Raw genomic sequence first — 20834 nt, 5'->3', positions numbered from 1 at the left:
AGGACGGGGTTGCTCTTGCGTTTTGGTGGGGGGGGCGTGTCTCTCTGGTTGCTGTGCTCCAAAAGGTGTGGCACCGCCTTCTCGTCACCGGGGGTGGAGTTACGTGTGGGTGACGTGGCGGCTTCTAGGCTTTGGTCGGGTTTCGGCGGCTTTAGCGCTTGGGGAGGAGGCGGTGACCACCCGGGAGACTGTGGCAGTGGTGGCGGCGGCAGGCGGCAGAGAGGAGGTAGGACTCGCTCTAGAAGGGGTCTGGCCACCGTGTCCGCTCTGGGCAGCGGCTTTCCGGGGGCGGCGACGGGATGGGGGGAAGGGAACCTGGGGCGAGCGGGCAAGTCCTGCCGGCCCGGCTCGGGCTGAGGGAATACTTCGTCGTCCAATCAGGAAAGCCCCTGTTGAGAAAGACGTCGGCATTAGCTAATCGGTGGTCGCAGTCCCCCAGAAGGCGGGATTTGGGCGGGGGTGGGACTTCCTGTTTCAAATAAACACCTAGAGATTTTTCCCCCTTCCGCCCACCGAAGTGTGTCCTCCTCAGGAGGTCCGTCACCGTTTCTCCCTGAGGAGTCGAAGGGATCCGCGGATACGAGAGGGCCCGGTTAGGGCCTGGGGCAGTTGCACAGGCCGGGCTGGAGCCTCGGGGCCACGGGACCTGCCTCTGGCCCTGTCTCTGTTTCAAGGCCCCCGGCCCGCGCTCTGGCCGCCGGAGCCAAGTTGGAAGAAGAGTCTGAGGAGGGGGAACCGATTGGGTCGGAGAGCGGGCCCCTGCCCGCCGTGGGCCGGCCCCAGGATCTGCGGGTAGCTTTGGGCGCGAAAGTCCGTGCCAGGTGCAGAAGGGACCCGAGGATTTGCTGGCTGGGGCGGGGGGAGGGTGGGGGAAGGATTTATGGGGAAGGAGGCTGCCTAGGGAATGACACTCTCCCCTCCACAACAGTCCGAGGTTATGCGTCTCAATGATCCCGCGGAAACGCTACGGGTCTAAGAACACGGATCAGGGTGTCTACCTGGGTCTCTCAAAGACACAGGTCCTGTCCCCTGCAACTGCTGGCAGTAGCAGCAGCGACATCGCCCCTCTGCCCCCCCAGCGGCCCTGGTCCCTCCCCCTCCCAACACCATGTCTTGCCGGGATCGGACCCAGGAGTTCCTGTCTGCCTGCAAGTCCCTGCAGAGCCGTCAGGTAAGGACCAGGAGTGGGAAAGGCAGGAGCGAGCCTTACTGAAATCTGGGAGAGGCTGTGCTCCAGCACTGTTGAGGGACTGAATCTTGGGGGTGACGCGATGGAGAGCTGATCGAGCTTGGAGGGGGCTGGAGGATCTACTAAGCAACAGGGAATGGGGTGGGCCAGCTCTCTAGAGGCAAGGACCTAGACTTTTTTTGTGTGTGAGAAATCCCCCAGAGGGTAGGGTTGTTACTTTGCAAGGAATATCCCAGGGTGAGAGGTGGCTGCAGTATTTTTGGTTTGGGTAAGGAACACGTTCTAGAAAGAGCCTTTAGCTCAGAGACAGGCGCTTTGAATACTGGTTCTGGAATAGTCCTTACCATACGTTTGCTCTGTGACCACAGAATGTTGGGCCAGAAAGTCTAGTGGGACCTCAGTTTTTATATCTGTAAAATGAAAGAAGTTTTCCTGATAAGTAATTTTTGTCAAAATTCCTTCGCAGTGCTTTTTAAAAAATTAGATTCCCTGGTTTCAGTCCAGACTTTCTGAATCAAAGTGGGCCCTGAGTGACTGTAATTTGAAAGGTTTTTACTGCTCTTCTGTATGATCCCCAAGAGCTTTCCAGTTATCCTCTTTGATTTCCTGACTGGAGAAACAGAATGTTAATCGTGCCTGTCGTTTATTTAGTGCTTATAACGTACCAGGTATACGACTAAAGTACTTTATAGCCCTGATGCTGCTTGATTCCAGCGACTGCATTTTATACAAGAGGAAACAGATATTCAGAATGGTGCATGTCACGTGCCCCAACCCCTCCAGCTAGTAAGTGGTGGAGTCGAGATTTGAACCTGGGTCCACCTGTGCTCAAATCTGAGCTCTACGTGACAACTACTGACAAGATTAGACTGTCCGGTACAAGAGCTAGAGAGAATTTAGTGGGCACCTGAGGAATAGCGAAAGCTGGAAATGGGGAGGGGGAACTAAAGCTTCACCTCTTGATGTTGCTTTTCAGAATGGAATCCAGACAAACAAGCCGGCTCTGCGTGCTGTCCGGCAGCGTAGTGAATTTACCCTCATGGCCAAGTGAGTTGAGAGAAGTTACGTGGTGGGGTGGTGCGGTGTCTGGGAAGGAGTTGGCTTGCCTTTGGTGGCCTTGGCTGTGAGGGAGCTAATGTGGGAATAGGAATAGGTCCTGTCCTGCTCTTTCTCCTAGTGCCCTCACTAATGCTTGCTTCCAGGCGCATCGGGAAAGACCTCAGCAACACATTTGCCAAGCTGGAGAAGCTGACGATCTGTGAGTTCTTGGGGTCTTTCAGAGATGGGGCAGTGAACCAAAGAGCTCTAAGGAACCGGACTCCCTGAGCCTTGTCTTTGACCTCACCCGTCCTGGCCTCATTTGTCTCTACAGTGGCAAAGCGCAAGTCCCTCTTCGATGATAAAGCAGTGGAAATCGAAGAGCTAACTTACATCATCAAACAGGTGAGCTGCCAGCTGTTGGGAGCTAGCATTCCAGTCAGATCGCTTTCATCAATTTCCCCTTGTCTTGGAGGCCCAGAGCAAGTTTCTGGAGCCAGCCCCCAAAGACCTTGCTCATCCATTGAGTCAGTGGACACTCTTTGGTCATGTGCTGTGTACAAAGCCCTGCTGGGCCCTTGCCTCACAAACCTGAGGCAAGAATTCCACCCTGAGGGCTTATTGTCTGTAAGGGGTATCTAGTCCCGTACGTTCGTGCTTAGAATGAGTGGAAGGCAAGTGGCACAAAACAGAGCTTCAAAAAGATGAATGAGACGGTCTGAGGACGCTGGGAAAAAATGTTACAGAGGTGGGTGAAACCTGAACTGGTGTCAAGGCTTGTGTAGAGGCAGTGGAAGAACATTCCAGACAAAGGAAACAGGGTTCAGAGGCATGGCTTATAAAAGAAAGTTCACGTCTTTGCTCAGATGTTGTTTGCCCAGGGAGGCCTACCCTGAGCGTGTTGTTTAGTGCTCCAGTGCCCCAAGCTGTGCTTTTTATAGCATTTGATACTTTCTAATATCCTGTATCATTAACTCACTTACATTTATTATTTTTTTTTTTTTTAATTTTTTTTTTCAACGTTTATTTATTTTTGAGACAGAGAGAGACAGAGCGTGAACAGGGGAGGGGCAGAGGCAGAGGGAGACACAGAATCTGAAACAGGCTGCAGGCTCTGAGCGGTCAGCACAGAGCCCGACGTGGGGCTCGAACTCACGGGCCGTGAGATCGTGACCCGAGCCGAAATCCCAAAGTCGGACGCTTAACTGACCAAGCCACCCAGGCGCCCCTCACTTACATTTATTGTTTCCGTTCCCTCTCATCTACCTCATCCCAGCCCCCCCCCCAAAAAAAAAGAAAAAAAAAAAGAAAAAAAGAGAAAAATATAAGTGCCACAAGAGCGGAGAGTTTTTTCTTGCTATTTTTTCATCTTGCTCATAGATGTATCCCAGTTGCCTGTAATAGCATCTGGTGTAGAAAAGGTGCTCCGTATTTGTTGACTGAATGACCGCCGGGGGGAAATAAATACCAGCCTGGAGCATGGATGGGCAGAGAGGCCAGGGAGGAGGCTGCTGCCGCTGTCCAGTGAAAAGATGATGGTGGCAAAGGCCAGGGCAGACATGTTCAAGAGGTGCCATGCAGGGTAGGAGAGAGAGGATACCATGAACTATTGGAGCGCTATTGCATAAGCTTTGAAGAACCACAGCCTGTTCTCAGACAGTCCATTGGTTATGGTGTACCCTTGGGTAAGCTGCCTGACTACTCTGAGCTTCAATGCCCTCAGAAATAAGAGGGGGCTGATAACAGCACCCACCTCGTAGGGTGGATGTGAGGATTCAGTTGTTTGTTTTTGGAGTCACTCACGTGATTGAGTGAGTTTTAGCTGCCTGGTTCTGGGGGACTCCCCAGTGAACAAGACAGATGGGGTACCTCCCCTTGAGGATTTCCTATCTGAAACTCGACAAGTAGAATTTGTCAGACGACCTCAGGGTAGTGAATCCTATTAAAGACATAAAGGGAGTGAGTTCCTCAGGGTAGGGGCCTACTTTAGATGGGGTGATATAAGATCATCTGTGAGGGGCGCCTGGGTGGCTCAGTTGGATGAGCGTCTGACTCTTGATTTCAGCTCAGGTCGTGATCCCAGGATCACGGGATCGAGCCCCATGTCAGGCTCTGTGCTGAGCGTGGAGGCTGCTTAAGATCCTCTCTTTCTTGGGGCGCCTGGGTGGCTCAGTCAGTTGAGCATCTGATTTTGGCTCGGGTCAGGATCTCACAGTTCTTGGGTTCAAGCCCTGGGTCAGGCTCTCTGCTGTCAGCACAGAGCCTGCTTTGGATCCTCTGGCCCCGTCTCTGCCTCTCCTCCACTCTCTCAAAATAAATTAAAAAAAAATTTTTTTTTTAAAATTTTTTTTTTTTCAACGTTTATTTATTTTTGGGACAGAGAGAGACAGAGCATGAACGGGGGAGGGGCAGAGAGAGAGGGAGACACAGAATCGGAAACAGGCTCCAGGCTCCGAGCCATCAGCCCAGAGCCCGACGCGGGGCTTGAACTCACGGGCCGCGAGATCGTGACCTGGCTGAAGTCTGACGCTTAACCGACTGCGCCACCCAGGCGCCCCCCAAAAAAATTTTTTTTTTTTAAAGATCCTCTCTTGGGGCGCCTGGGTGGCTCAGTCGGTTAGGCGTCCGACTTCGGCTCAGGTCATGATCTCACGGTCCGTGAGTTCGAGCCCCGCGTCGGACTCTGTGCTGACAGCTCAGAGCCTGGAGCCTGTTTCAGATTCTGTGTCTCCTTCTCTCTCTGACCCTCTCCTGTTCATGCTCTGTCTCTCTCTGTCTCAAAAATAAACGTTAACAAAAAAAAAATTTTTTTTTTTTTTAAAAGATCCTCTCTTTCTTCCTCTCCCTCTGCTTCTTTCCCCTGCTCACACTCTCTTTCTCTCTCTAAAATAAAATTAAAAAGAAAAGGAAAGGAAAGGATAGTCTGTGAGAAGTGACTCTGAGACCTGAATGGTAAAGGAAAAGCCAGTTATCCAAAGATCTGGTGGGAGCACTTTCCAGAAAATGGGAATAGCAAAGGGAAAGGCCCTGAAGGGTGGGTCACCTTAATGCATCTGATAAACATGAAAGAGGCCAGTGTGACTGCAGCAGGGCAAGTGAGAAGGAGACTGGGAGGGGATGAGGTTGGGGAAATGGACAGGGCTGGACCACACAGAGTCAGGTGTAAGCTGCGCAAAGAATTTGGCTTGTGTTCTAACTTGAATGGAAGCTCTTGGAAGATTTTCAGCAGAGGGAGGACCTGCTCCATTTCTGGTTCAAAAGCTCACCGTGGTTGCTGTGTAGAGAGCAGATTGTTGTGGGTGGGCTTTAAGGGGAAGGTCATTTAGGAGGCTCTTGGCTATAGTTGAGAGAGCAACGGTGGTGGTTTGGTCTAGAATAGGGTTAGAAGAGAAGTAGCTCAGCGGCTCGATCCGGAGCATCTGTTGGAATCGGCTGGGTTCTCTGTGGGCTCCGTGTAGGCTCCATGTGGATCAAGGGAAAAGAGAGGAGGACGGCTCTCCAGCGTTTGGTCTGGGCAGCTGGCGACTGGCGGTGCCATTTACCAAAACAGAAAAGGAGGGAGAAGGGGGAACAGGTTTTCGTTGGAGGTGGGGGGATTAGGAGTTGTCATCCACGTTAAGTTTCACCACAAAGAGCAAGTTATAAGCTACGTAGCGTGCCGTGTGGCACACAGTAAACGAATATAAGGTGCCGAGTGCCTGGTCAGCGATCAGCCGAGTGTGGCTGCGTTGTGGCACATAGATGAGTTTAGGAGGTACGAATGTGTGACTTAGAAGCTTCCAGCTTGGGCACTTCGGTGGGAAGTGGTGCCGTTTTCTAAACTAGAACTCTGGGGGAGGAGATTTTATGGGGAGAAAACCTGGAATGCAGTTTTGGCCATGGGACTCTAGGGAGGGTGCATCAGCTCTGAAGGGACAGCCAGCCAGCAGTGAAAATCATCCATTGGTCTCAGGAATGGTTGCTGTAGGGCGGGGGGACACCTGGGTGGCTTAGTTGGTTAAGCATCTCACCCTTGATTTACGGCTCACGTCACGATTGTGAGGTTCGTGAGTTCGGGCCCCGCGTCAGGCTCTGTGTTGGTGCAGAGACGGCTTGGTATTCTCTCTCTCTCACTCTCTCTCAGAATAAGTAAACAGACTTATAAAAAAATAAAAAAGAAAAGAATGGTTGCACCTGGAATACTACCTGGGGCCTATTGGAGAAATTCTAGAAGTTGCCTAATCCAGTTTGTCTTCCAGCCTATTCCTTGAACTCACTATTCCTGACCTCTTCTCCCTGGGCTCCCCACCCCCAACCCCCTGGGCAAGCTTTCTCTGCCACTCTGTGGCCACCTCCTTCATCTCTCTTGTCTCATGTGGCCCTTGGTAACTTGCCAAGCCAGATCGGGGGGCAGAGGATGCCTTGGTCTGGTGTAGAAGGCCTGGCTGTGCTATGGTACCTCCTTATGTGTGACCTCGGATAAGTCACAGCTTTCACTCTTGCAATAAAAATATTTTTTTAATGTTTATTTATGTTGAGAGTGTGTGTATGAGTGGGAAAGCGGTGGAGAGAGAGAGAGAGAGAGAGAATCCCAAGCAGGCTCTGCATTGTCAGCACAGAACCTGACGTGGGGCTCCATCCCATGAACTGTGAGATCACGACCTGAGCCAAGATCAGGGGTCGCTGCTTAACCAACTGAGGCACCCAGGCTGCCCGCAATAATAATTTTTTAATGGAATTTTGTATATAAAAGGCATTTTGTTGATGTTTCTGGGCCATCGTGGAGACTTTGACTTCCCTTCTCCTGCCTACTGCACAGGTGCTTTGTCAGTCAGCGTGCTCTGGGCTTGAGATTTTGGCCTTTGAAGCAGTTCTGTGGCCATGTGCCTGGCCTCACAGGGTAGAGTTGGGCCGTAGGGCGAAGAGGGTAAGCAAGTCATTTATTTACAAATGGATGAGACCAGGGGTGCTTGGGTGGCTCAGTCGGTTGAGCATCCGACTTTGGCTCAGGTCGTGATCTCGCTGTCCGTGAGTTCAAGCCCTGCATCGGGCTCTGTGCTGACAGCTGAAAGCCTGCAATCTGTGTAGAATTCTGTGTCTCCCTCTCTCTCTGCCCCTCCCCCACTCATGTTCTGTCTGTCTCTGTCTCTGTCAAAAATAAATAAACATTCAAAAAAAATTTGTATACAAATGGATGAGACCATATTTCGCCTCTTCTGGCTCTCCTCTGCAGGGACTGAACCAGAGCAAAGTCCAGAGCTTGGAACATCCTAGCAGGCCCTTCTGGTCTGACTCTGAAGCACCCTCCCTCCCGTTTGTAACTTCCGCCCTGCCCTCCATGCCAGAGCCGTCCATGCGGGAGAGACATTGGCTGAAGAACCCTTTGTTAACAGTTTTTCTGTTGGCTCTCCCTAGGACATCAATAGCCTCAACAAACAAATTGCCCAGCTTCAGGATTTTGTGAGGGCCAAGGGCAGCCAGAGCGGCCGGCACCTGCAAACGCATTCCAACACCATCGTGGTCTCCCTGCAGGTGGGACCTGGGGTTGGTAGAGGGGGAGGCAGAAGGGAGAAAGGTGTTGTCTTCCTTGGCTGATCCTCTCTCTCCTTTTCTTCTAGTCGAAACTGGCCTCGATGTCCAATGACTTCAAATCAGTTTTAGAAGTGAGGACAGAGGTAAGGAAAATCTGCAGGAGGGGTAGGAGTTTGGGGGTAAGGGCCCAAGGGAGAAATGGAGCAGGAACAAGTGGAGGGGTGAAGGTAACAGGGTCAAGGACCAACAAGAGGGCCCCTCTAACATGCCTGCTTCCCAGAGGCCTCAGGACCTTTGCATTTCTTCCCCAATCCCAGAACCTGAAGCAGCAGAGGAACCGGCGGGAGCAGTTCTCCCGGGCGCCTGTGTCAGCCCTGCCCCTTGCCCCCAACCACCTGGGTAAGTCATAGGTGATGAGGGGAGCCTTGAGGGGAAAGACCCAGTTCCTCTGGCTCTGATGGCATCCTCTAATCCCGTGATGGCAGCAGTAGGGTAGGAGAACAGACAAGCAAGGGACGTGCTAGGATTTTCAGAGGTCAAACCTCATTGCTGGCATTCGTGATCCACACTCAGTCTACCACATTCTCGTGTTTGGGGCTGACGTCAGTCACATGCAGTACGATGATGGTTTCTAATCTTTTCGTGCACTTACTTCATTCGCGTTCTCTCACTTAATTGTGTTTTTAATGTTTATTTTTGCGAGAGCGAGAGGGAGGGAGAGAGAGAGATGAGCACAAGCCAGGGAGGGGCAGAGAGAGCAGGAGACAAAGGATCTGAAGTAGGCTTTGTGCTGACAGCAGCGAGCCCGATGCAGGGCTCAAACTCACAAACTGTGAGATCATGACCTGCGCCAAAGTTGGATGCTCAATCAACTGAGCTACCCAGGCGCCCCTCTCTCACTTGTCACCACCCCCCTCTGGGAAAGCAGTTGTTACTATCCCCCATTTTACAGTTGAGGAAGCCGGGCTCAGAGAGGTTAAATGATTTGTCCAGGGTCACAAGGCTATTAAGTGCCAGAGCTGGGATTCACATCCAGAGCATGTGGGCTTTGAACCTAAGAAGTGCTTTTTTTTTCCTCTCCGTAGGGGGCAGTGCTGTGGTCTTGGGGGCGGAGTCCCGTGCCTCCGGGGATGTGGCCATTGACATGATGGACTCTCGGACCAGCCAGCAGCTACAGCTCATTGATGAGCAGGTACCTGGGCTCTGAACTGGGGAGGAGATGCTCCTTTGTCCTCCCCTGTGGGCCACCAGCAAGGGCTGAAATGTGCCTTGCGTGGAATGGCAAGCGGGGACAGTCCTAAAGAGGCAGGCTCTTCCCTGAGGAAGCTCCCAGTGCTCACGTGTGCTCTCTCTCCTCTGAAGGATTCCTACATCCAGAGCCGGGCAGACACCATGCAGAACATTGAGTCCACGATTGTCGAGCTGGGCTCCATCTTTCAGCAGTTGGCACACATGGTTAAGGAGCAGGAAGAGACCATTCAGAGGTGAGAGTCTCTCTTTCATCCTAGACAGAAGGACCTTCTCCTCTCCATAGGGTGGCATCCTAAAGCTCCCCTGGGACAGCTTGATGCCCTTTGGAAGAGTAGAGTAAATCTGGCCCACCCACAGGGCCAAGTTCATCTGCGTCCATCCATTCAACAAGTGTTTACTGAGCACCTGTTTCATGTTCGGCGACATTCTAGGTGTTGGGCATGTAGCGAAGAATGAGACAGTGGAGTCTCCATAGTATAGGTAACGGAAGTCAGTTGGGCAGGTGAAAACAGCTGTTCAAAAGAATTGACAAATTTCCGGGTAGTGATAAGGTCTACAGGGAGAATTATAACAGGATGATGTGTTCAGAAAGTGACTGAGTAGTTACCTATCGATGGACTCTTAGGGTTCTTCCATATCTTGGCTGTTGTAAATAATGCTTCAGTGAACATAGGGGTGCATGTATCGTTTTGAGTTAGTGGTTTTTGGAGGGCTTTTTTTGTTGGTTTTTTTTTGGATAAATGCCCAGTAGAATTACTGGATTGTATGGTAGTTCTATTTTTCTTTTTTTTTTTTTTAGTTTATTTATTTATTTTGAGACGGTAGTGGGCAGAGGGAGAGAGAGAATCCCAATCCGGCTCTGCACTACTGGTACAGATCCCAATACGGGGCTCAAACCCACAAACCGTGAGATCATGACCTGGGCTGAAGTTGAGTCGGACGCTTAACTGGTGGAGCCACCCAAGCGCCCCTATTTTTAATTTTCTGAGGAATCTTCATGCTGTTTCCCGTGATCTCTGTATCAGTTTACATTTCTACCAACTGTGCACAAGAGTTTCTTTTCTCCACATCCTCGCCGACACTTGTTCTTTCTTTCTTTTGTTTTTTTTTAACCATTCTGACAGGTAGGAAGTCATGTATCTCATTGTGGTTTTGGTTTGCATGCTGATGAGTGATGTTGAGCATCTTTTCATGTGCTTGTTGGTCATCTGGATGTCTTCGCTGGAAAAACATCTACTTGGACTCTGCCCATGTTTTAATTGGATTGTTTATGGAGTTCTTGCTGTTGAGTTGTATAAGGTCGTTCTCTATTTTAGATATTGGCCCCTTATCAGATATATGACTTGCAAACTTTTCTCCCTCGCAGTAGAAACGAACTTTACCGATCATTTTCTTTGTTGTGCAAAAGCTCTTTAGTTTGGTTGTACACCCATTTGTTATTTATGCTTTTGTTGCCCTTGCCTGCGATGTCGGGTCCAAAACACATCGCGCTAAGTGACGTCAAGGAGTCTACCACCTATGGTTTCTTCTAGGATTTTTATGGTTTCAGGTCTTACATTCAAGTCTTTAATCCATTTTGAGTTTCTTTTTGTGTATGGTGTAAGAAAGTGGTCCAGTTTCATTCTTTTGCATGGAGCTGTCCAGTTTTCCCAACACCATTTATTGAAGTGATTGTCTGACAGTTACCCATTGTATAGTCTTATCTCCTTTGTTGTAGATCAATTGATGTTACATGGGTGGATGTATTCCTGGGCTCTCTCTCATGTTCCGTTGATCTTTGTGTCTGCATTGGTGCCAGTATTAGTTACTACGGTTTTCTTTTTTCTTTTTCTTTTTTACTGTTTATTTTGAGAGAGAGCGTGCGCACAAGTAGGGGAGGGCTAGAGAGAGAGAGGGAGGGAGAGAATCCCAAGCAGGCTCTGCACCATCAGCACGGAGCCTGACATGGGGCCTGAACCCATGAACCATGAGATCATGACTTGAGCCGATATCAAGAGTTGGACACTTAACCAACTGAGCCACCCAGGCACCCCTGATTACTAATGTTTTGTAGTATAGTTTGAAATCAGGGAGTGTGATATCTCCGGCTTTGTTCTTTCTCAAGATTGCTCTGGCTATTCAGGGTCTTTTGTGATTCCATAAAATTAGTGTAATTTTTGATAAGGTTGGATTTCTAGCATTTTACTATTTGCTTTTTCTTTTTCCTGTTTTCTTAAGTGGCTCCTCTAGGGAGTACATCGTCAGCTTTTACAGCCTCCTTCATGTGAAATGGAAGAACTTCGCAACCCTCTCATCCAGACTTTACACTCTAGTTGTCGTATCTGTTGCACTGACATACGTTCGAAATCCCCTAATCCAGTATTATGGTTTTTGTATCACAGAAATTAAAAGGAAAAAATTGTCTTTCGATTTACTTCTCTGTTGACCATTTCCAGCGCTCTCCATTCGTTCCTGGATATCCAGTTTCTGTCTGGTATCACTTCCCTTTAACCTGAAGAACTTTCTGTAGCATTTTTTGTAGTGCAGATCTGCTGACATGTTGTTTTACTTTCCTTTTCTCTGAAAATTTTTTTATTTCACTTTTATTCTCCCCCCCCCTTTTTTTAAAATGTTTTTTGTTTTTGAGAGAGAGAGAGAGAGAGAGAGAGAGAGAGAGAGAGAGCATGAGTGGGGGAGGGGCAGAAAGAGAGGGAGACACAGGATCTGAAGCAGGCTCCAGGCTCCTGTCTGTCAGCGCAGAGCCCGACATGGGACTCGAACTCCCGAACTGTAAGATCATGACCTGAGCTGAAGTCGGCGCTCAACCAACTGAGCCACCCAGGCACCCTTCTTTCCCTCTGTTTTTTAAGTTTATTTATTTTGAGAGAGAGAGCGTGCACGCAGGGGAGAGGCAGAGAGAGAGAGGGAAAGACTGAGAATCCCATGCAGGTTCCACACCGCCAGCGCAGAGCCCAATGCAGGGCTGGAACTTACGAACTGTGAGATCATGACCTGAGCTGAAACCAAGAGTCAGATGCTTAACATACTGAGCCAACCAGGCGTCTCTCTCTCTCTCTCTCTCTCTCTCTCTCTCTCTCTCTCTCTCTCTTCTTTGAATTTATTTATTTTGAGAGAGACAGACAGACAGACAGACAGACAGTGTGTGGAGAGAGGTGGGGCAGAGAGAATCCCAAGCAGGCTCTGAATAGTACAGAGCCCGATGCTGCGCTTGAACTCAAACCGTGAGATCATGACCTGAGCTGAAGTTGGATGCTTAATCAACTGAGTGACCCAGGTACCCCTCTTCTGTTTTTGTTTTTTTTTAATGTTTATTTATTTTGAAAGAGAGAGTATTATAGCAGCACGTGTGCACACACGAGCCAGGGAGGGGCCAAGAGAGGGAGACAGAGAATCCCAAGCAGACTCTGCACTGTCAGCAAAGAGCTGTCGCTGGGCTCGATCCCACAGACCATGAGATCATGACCTGAGCTGAAAAGTCAGGACACTTAACCGATTGAGCCACCCTGGCACCCCTGTTTTGTAGTTGTTTTTTGTTGTTGTTGTTGTTGTTGTTATTTTTATTTATTTTAATTTTTTAATGCTTATTTATTATTGAGAGACAGAGAGAGACAGACTGCGAACAGGGGAGGGGCAGAGAGAGAGGGAGACACAGAATCAGAAGCAGGCTCCAGGCTGTCAGCACAGAGCCTGACGTGGGGCTTGAACTCACAAACCGCAAGATCATGACCTGAGCCGAAGTCGGACACTTAACCAACTGAGCCACCCAGGCACCCCGTTTTTTTTTTTTTTAAGGTTTATTTATTTTTGAGAGAGACAGAGCACAAGCAGGGGAGGGGCAGGGAGAGAGGGAGACACAGAATCTGAAGCAGGTTCCAGGCTCTGAGCTGTCAGCAGAGTCCCAACGCGGGGCTCAAACTCATGGACCTGCGAGATCATGACCTGAGCCAAAGTCGGACGCTCAACCGACTGGGCCACCCAGGTGCCCCTGTTTTGTGTTTTTAAAAGTAGGCTCTATGCCCAGTGTGAACGCACAACCCCAAGTTCAAGAGCCACAGGCTCCACTGGCTGAGCCAGCTAGGCGACCCTACCCTCATTCTATAGAGAAGGATGTTTCCCCTGGTTATAGAATTCTGGATTTATGGTTTTTCTCTTTAAGCACTTCAGACGTATCTCTCTACTCTCTTGGTCTTTTTTGTTCTTAATGAGAAGGCAGTGGTAACATGAACTGTTTATGTGATGTCTTTCTCTCTGGCTACTTTTCTGTTGTTTGGGGGTTTTTTGTTTGTTTTGTTTTGTTTTTCAGCAGTTGACCAGCATGTGTCCAGATGTCACTTTCTTTGCATTTCTCTTTCTTGGGGTTGGCTGAGCCTCTTGAATGTGTACATTTGTATCTTTCACAAAGTTTCAGAACTGTTTGGCTGTTACTTACTCAGACCGCGCCCAGTTCCTCACACAATTTCAGCCTCTTCAGCTCAGTACAAGGGGGGCCAGTGGCAGAGAGAGGGGCAGAGGGAGATGTGGGAGGTAGAGGAATCCACACGGCTCGGCGTGCCTGCCCGCTTGCTCTTAGGCCTGTTAGCAGCACGCAGTCTTGGTTGATCTTTATTCCCCAGGGCGCGTAGCAGAGTGCTTTCACGCTGGGGTATAGGTCGAGTGAAACCGGTGAACACCTGGATTTGTATAAAGCAGGTTTCCCTGTATGGATCCATTAAGCAGCCTCACGTGTTTAATTAGGCAGAGGTGAAGAAGATAGGTCCCTGGCCTCACACTTGGAAATTCAGATTCCGTGCCTGTGAGTGGAGTGGCCCGCCAGGAATCTCCCATTTTTATGTAAGCTCAGAGGGTTCTTTTATTTATTTATTTATTTTAAATGTTTTCTTTAATGTTTTATTTTTGAGAGAGAGCAAGGGAGGGGCAGAGAGAGAGGGAGACACAGAATCTGAAGCAGGCCCCAGGCTCCGAGCTGTCAGGACAGAGCCCGACGCAGGGTTCGAACCCACAGACTGTGAGATCGTGACCTGTAAGCTCAGAGGGTTCTGATGAGCATCCAAGTTTGAGAACCACTGGTTAATAGGATGTTTGTTTATTCAACAACTATGGTACCGGCCATTTATAAGGTGCTGTGAGTACAGCTGTCTTGGTCTTAGAATCAAGAGACTTCAAAAGACTGACACTTACTTGGTTCAGCTGGTACCTCGGGAACTCCTTACTGGCTTGCTCCACAGACACTGCACAGCTCCTCAGGCTGTGATGTATTTTGAATGTTAGAATATTACTGTAGATCCAGTGAGACAGAATTATAAAAGACATTGGGGTTCTGTGTCCATCGCGTACGTGTTTTAAATAGTTAACACGATAGCACGCGTGCACCTTGACCTTCTAGTCTTCCTTGCAACAGCGTCGTAAGTATCTTTCAGCGTTAGTATTCATTTGGTCGTTGGTTTAGCAAACACCTGTTGTCTCGGCTGCGAGCTAGTCCTGCTGGATCTGGGGATAGGACGGTGAAAGACCGTCCTGGTCCTCGTGGAGCTCATGTCCACTCGGAGCTTCATACGCTGACAGTTACAGTTCAGCATGGGAAGGGCAGGAAGTGAAGGAGATAAGGGAACTCAGACTAGGTACCTCTTTCTAGAAGTAAAAAATACCGAGCTAAGTCTTGAGGAGGAATGCCAGCCGAAGAAGGGGAAAGAAAAGGCCATTCTCTGGGGTAGGGGGGGCGGGGAGGACCAGCTCAGAAATGAAAAAGAGCTTGGGTGGATTCCAAGAATGCAGCGCTACCGCACAGGGCATGGGGGTGGTGAGGGAGGAAACCGGAGGGGGCAGGGCCGCAAAGGACCGGTGCGCCACAGCAAGGAGTTTGTGCTCAGGGCGAGAATACAGGATGAAGTAGATTGGCGCTGGGCAAAGGGACGAGCTTTGTTCTGGACATGCCGAGTGCCAGATGGGACATCCGAGTGGCATGTGATGTGTGGTCTGATACTCAGAAGAGACTTGGGGGAGTCTGTGGCCTCCCTGATGAGGGAGGCCTCAACCAACTAAGCCACCCAGGGGCCTCTTAAATTTTGTTTTTAATGTTTATTTATTTTTGAGAGAGACAGTGCAGGCGGGGGAGGGGCAGAGAGAGAGAGGGAGACACAAAATCTGAAGCAGATTCCAGGCTCTGAGCTGTCAGCACAGAGTCCGACGCGGGGGTTGAACCCACAAACCGTGAGATCATGACCAGAGCTGAAGCTGGACGCTTAACCAACTGAGCCACCCAGGGGCCCCCTCAAAGGATGAAAGTTTTAAAATAGACCTAAACTTGGGGCGCCTGGGTGGCTCAGTCGGTTAAGCGGCCGACTTCGGCTCAGGTCATGATCTCGCGGTCCGTGAGTTCGAGCCCCGCGTAGGGCTCTGTGCTGACAGCTCAGAGCCTGGAGCCTGTTTCAGATTCTGTCTCCCTCTCTCTGACCCTCCCCCGTTCATGCTTTGTCTCTCTCTGTCTCAAAAATAAACGTTAAAATAAATAATAATAATAAAATAGACCTAAACATTCTTCTCTTTGCTTCCTGCATGCCGGTAGATCTGGATTTGAGCACCCTCTTTAGAAACCACTGATGTAGGGGCACATGGGTGGCTCAGTTGGTTGGGCATCTGACTCTTGATTTCAGCTTGGGTCATGATCTCATAGTTTGTGAGCTTGAGCCTCACATAAGGCTCTGCGCTGACAGTGTGGAATCTGCTTGGGATTCTCTCTCTCCCTCTGTGCCCCTCCCTTGATCTCTCTTTCTTTCTCTCAAAATAAATAAATGAAATAAACTTAAAAAAAAAAAAAGTAATTTAGTCCTAAGTTCTTCAGTATGTGGATTCCTGGGTCCCATCCTAGACTTTCTGGACGTGAGACATGAGAATTTTCATTTAGGGAATGCCTAAAAGGTGTTTCTTTAAAAAGAAAAAAAAAATTTGTTTAACATTTATTTATTATTGAGAGACAGAGAGACACAGAGCCTGAGCAGGGGAGGGGCAGAGAGAGGGGGAGACACAGAATCTGAAGCAGGCTCCGGGCTCTGAGGTGTCAGCACAGAGCCCGACGCAGGGCTTGAACTCACAAACTGTGAGATCATGACCCGAGCCGAAGCCGGATGCCCAACAGACCGAACCACCAGGTGTTTCTTATTTTTTCTACGGGTATGAAAACTGCTGATCTGTTACTCTGTTTGTTTTCTTTTTCACACCATTTTATAAATTATGAAATTTCTAACTAGAAAAGTGGGGAGAATAGTACAATGAACACCTATATGTTCCTTTTACCCAGATTCGCTTAGTATTTTATCGTATTTGCTTTCCTTCTTTTTTTTTTTTTTTTTTTTTATTCTGAATCATTTGAAAGTAAGTGCAAAGATCATGATGTTTTTATCCCTGAATACTTTGGCACACATCTGCCAAGGTCTGGTATTCTCCTGACCGGCCACAATGCCATTATCATAGCTAAGAAAACGAACAGTTCTCTAGCACTGTCCAATATTTAGTGCATACTGAAATTTCCCCAGCTGTTCTTAAAAACTGCTAGAAAAGGGGGCGCCTGGGTGGCTCAGTCGGTTGAGTCTACGACTTCAGCTCAGGTCATGATCTCACGGTCTGTGGGTTCGAGTCCCGCGTCGGGCTCTGGGCTGACAGCTCAGAGCCTGGAGCCTGCTTCGGATTCTGTGTCTCCCTCTCTCTCTGACCCTCCCCCATTCATGGTCTGTCTCTCTCTGTCTCAAAAATAAATAAACATTAAAAAAATTTGTTTTTTAACTGCTAGAAAAGAGTTGCTAAAATGCTAAAAGCATTTTTCCCCCTTCAATTTAAGACCCAGGCAGTATTGGCAGGTGGCATTTGATTGTTTTGCCTCTTTAGTCTGCCTTCTGAAGCTTTGCTTCTCGTGGCACGGACTTTCCTTTCAAGAGGCCAGTGCCTCTTACAGAAAGTCCCACACGTGTATTTATCCAGTGTTTCCTCACGAATGGATGTAGGTTCTAGATTTTTGGCCAGCTGTGTAGGTGATTGTTATCAGTAGCCACGTGGTGAGGTCATCCTTTTCTTGGCGATGCCAGGTTTGGTCACTTGTTGACTGTGGTGACCATCCCACCAAGTTTTCCATGGGGTGATGATTTGAGTCTCTGTGAACTTTGCAGCTCCTTCCGCCCATGATGGTCCTTGCCTGATTCATTTGTAACATTGTATATGGCAACATGGCAATTCTCTTATTCTTTCCTCTCTGCTACATTTTTACAGCTGGAATCCTTCTGTAAAGAAGGAGCTTTCTCAGGGCGCCTGGGTGGTTCAGTCAGTTGAGCATCCTAACTTCAGCTGGGGTCATGATCTCACAGTTCCTGAGTTTGAGCCCTGTTATGCTGACAGCTCAGAGCCTGGAGCCTGCTTCAGATGCTGTGTCTCCCTCTCTCTCTGCGCCTCCTCTGCTCGTGTGCGCTCTCTCTCTCTCAAAAATAAACAAACGTTAAAAATATTTTTTTAAAAAGGAGGTTTTTCTCTTTAAACATTACTAGGAATAATGGATTATTTTTATTCAATGTAAGATAATCCATTACCATTATTATTTTATGTTTATTTATTTTGAGCTGGGGAGGGAGGGAGCAGAGAGAAAGGGAGGAAGATTATCCCAGGCAGGCTCTGCACCATCAGTGCAGAGCCCAATGTGAGGCTCGAACTCACGAACCATGAGATCATGACCTAAGCCGAAGTCGGACACTTAACCTACTGAGTCACACAGGCGCCGCCATCATCATTGTTATTATTTTTTAATATTTATTTTAGAGACAGAGTGTGAGCGGGAGAGGGGTTAGAAAGAGGGAGACACAGAATCCAAAGCAGGCTCCAGACCCTGAGCTGTCAACACAGAGCCTGACATGGGGCTCGAACCCACGAACCATGGGATCATGACCTGAGCCAGAGTTACACACATCCAGCTGAGCAACCCGGGTGCCCCATCATTATTTTGTTATTACAGTCAGATTTCCTAAACCTGGCCTTGTGGAGCTCCTTAAAGGCAGTTTCTGTATCCTCTGAACATGACCCAACTCCTCTCTTGGTCCTTAGGAAGCTTTGGGGAAACTTACACTCTGAAAACTAAAGTCTCAGATCTCTGAATTGTGGTCAAATAATCTTTCCAGTCCCTAGGTTTAGTGTTTTCTTCCATTCAACCTCCTTTTTATTGTCATCCCCAACGTACACACACCTTCTCGTGCTCTGGGTTTTCCTGCTTCTCCATCCATCCACCCCTTTGTCCTCCCCACCTTGCAGACTTGTTCCTTTCTATTTTCTTCAGCCTTCTTCCCAAGCCATTATTTTCCACCCCCGTCATTTCCATCTTTACTCCCCCCTACTTTCTCCGAGTATCCTGCCAATACCTAATTTTTCACCACCAGTACCCTCTCCCATTAGTTTTCATTCATGGATTCCCATTTAAAATCTTTCTTAGGCCAAGGGCGCCTGGGTGGCTCAGTCGGTTGGGTGTCCTACGCTTGATTTCGGCTTGGGTCGTGATCTCATGGTTTGTGGTTTCGGGCCCTGAGGCGGGCTCTGCACTGACAGTGGAGCCTGCTTGGGATTCTCTCTCCCTCTCTCTCTGTCTCTCTCAAAATAAATAAATAAAATAAAAAAGTTTAAAATCTTTCGTATGCCAGACTGCATTGACTATCCATTTTTGTTAAGTAAAGCCATTCCTAATGGTCAAGATGAGCTTTCTGGGGTATGACAGTGGAATCCACACTGAGAAATGAAATTCCAGCCCAAAGGTAGGAAACCTGATACTAATTTAGTTAGCCACTCTGATATAAATAGGGAATCATGTACAGTCCAGGCTCCTGTATCTGAATTCTTTTTAAATGTATTCATGTGTGTAATCTCTACACTTAACACGGGGCTTGAACTCAACAACTCCAAGATCAAGAGTCACATGCTCTTTTGAATAAGCCAGCCGGCACCCCTGGGCTCTTGTATTTGGACAGAGATTAGTTCACAGTTCTCACGAGCACCTTCTGAGGACCTTGGGCCTACAGCCGCTGGCCCAGCCTCTCATGTTCCAACTGGATTACAGGGCTCCACCTTTTCTGTCCCCAGAGCTCACAGAGGTCTCTGCTCCCAGGGACTCCCTTTGCAAAGACCTGGGTTTGTATTGGGTTTTCAGGATTGCATATGCAGTTTGGCAGGGAAATGTTTTATTTTCCTCAGCAGTGTCTCAAGAGGTGGCCCTTCATCTGAGGACTTCTCTATATGCTGGAGAGACATGTTCGACTAATTGCAGGGCTTTTCTTCTCCCCTGACTTCCTGTCCATATCATGCAGTTTTTCTTCCTGTCTTAACTCAGAGCTGGGATTTCCTAACTCTAATGATCTATGGCCGTCCCCCCCCCCCCCCCCCCCGCCTTGTTACAAATTCAATACTGTTTTTTAGACGAAAACCAATAAATCCTGATGAGCAAAAAATTCAAATAGCCAGCATTTTGGCGGCTCTTACTAAGGGTTGGGCACCTCCTGTTAACTCACTTAAGGCCGACAACAACCGGAGAGGCCGGGTTGGTGTATCCTCATTTTCCCTCCTTTGCAGTTGAGGAAAATGAGTCGGGAGGCTGAATGACTGGCTCAAGATCATAAGCTAATAAGTTGCAGAGCTAATTTTCAAACCAGAGCCAAGACTTGTCTACGTTGCCCTTCCAGAGCTTTCTCTGGACACAAGTGCGTACACACAAAAATGGGATCACAGTGTATGTACGTACTTCCCACTCCCACACGTTGTGACTATCTTCCCATGTCCGTAACTATACTATAATAGCCTTCTTTTTAATCCAGTGTCCTTCTCTTTCCTCTTTTGGCTCTGTCCCCAGGATCGACGAGAACGTGCTGGGAGCCCAGCTGGATGTTGACGCCGCCCATTCAGAGATCCTCAAGTACTTCCAGTCGGTCACCTCTAACCGGTGGCTCATGGTCAAAATCTTCCTCATCCTCATTGTCTTCTTCATCATCTTTGTGGTCTTCCTTGCCTGAACCCTCTCTACTCGGAGGCACTTCGTGGGGGTTTGGAACCCTTTTGGCAGGGCAGGTGGCCAGTGCTGCCGCTGAGCCTGTGCAGGGTGCTGGGGAGAAAGGCCCTGTTTCCCTAGAACTGCTGAGAATGGCCACTGCCCCTGACCCCTGACCCTTTGCCTCTGGCCACCCTGTCCTCCCCTCACCACCCTCAGGCCCACGAAACACACGGTTCTGGATTTGTACTCTGCTGTGAAGTGGCTGGAAGAGAGCAGAGGCCAACTGGGGGCCTGTGGAGGAGGTTGTCTCCACTGGGTAGGAGATTTTTAGAAACTCCCCAGCCTCTTCCAAAGGAAACTTCGGCAGCAAGGGGAGATGATGCCGTTTCCCCACCTTCCTGCGAGTGAGGAGAGGAAGCGAAACTGCCCCCCTGGGACCAACTTTCCCATCTGGGTTAGAATTTGACCTTTCTTCTTCCTTTCTTCACCACGTGAGGCAGGGGGCCCTGAGCCCCTCGGCTGCCCGCACAACCCCAACTCTGGCTGCTGGTGACTCTCTGCCAAATGTGCTGCAGCCCATTTTCTCCCAATTACAGCAAGACTGTCAGCCTCACTGGCCCTGTCGTCATTTCTGGGTGGGAGCGTCGAAGGGCCTATGCAGCGAGCACACCGCCCAGTACAGGGACCGAAAGGCCGGGCCAACGGCTTGAAGGGCCAGGCTTTGGGTCCCATGTACACAACTGCTTCCAGGTGGAGGAGGACTCAAGTGCAGCATTTCATTAGCATGGAAACTTCCCTTCGGAGGGGGAATCGGGACCCCAGAGGGGGTCCTTGTTTGGTAGC

At 49.1% G+C, this 20834-nt stretch overlaps 1 protein-coding gene across 1 annotated transcript; it reads left to right on the top strand.

The window, feature by feature from the left end:
* Positions 1-73: 73 nt before the first annotated feature.
* STX5 (syntaxin 5) lies at positions 74-20604 on the top strand. Its single transcript, XM_043581462.1, is given in 12 exon segments — positions 74-226; positions 929-1068; positions 1071-1171; positions 2166-2236; positions 2392-2447; positions 2562-2632; positions 7622-7738; positions 7825-7881; positions 8056-8137; positions 8824-8930; positions 9101-9222; positions 19854-20604. Coding segments are annotated over 11 exon segments (1065 nt in total). The 5' UTR covers positions 74-226; positions 929-947; the 3' UTR covers positions 20014-20604.
* The last annotated feature ends 230 nt before the right edge of the window (positions 20605-20834 follow it).

The sequence above is a fragment of the Prionailurus bengalensis genome, chromosome D1 (assembly GCF_016509475.1).
Source record: "Prionailurus bengalensis isolate Pbe53 chromosome D1, Fcat_Pben_1.1_paternal_pri, whole genome shotgun sequence".
NCBI lineage: Eukaryota > Metazoa > Chordata > Mammalia > Carnivora > Felidae > Prionailurus > Prionailurus bengalensis.
Note: the sequence above shows the minus strand (reverse complement) of the source record. Positions and strands in the feature narration are given on the sequence as shown.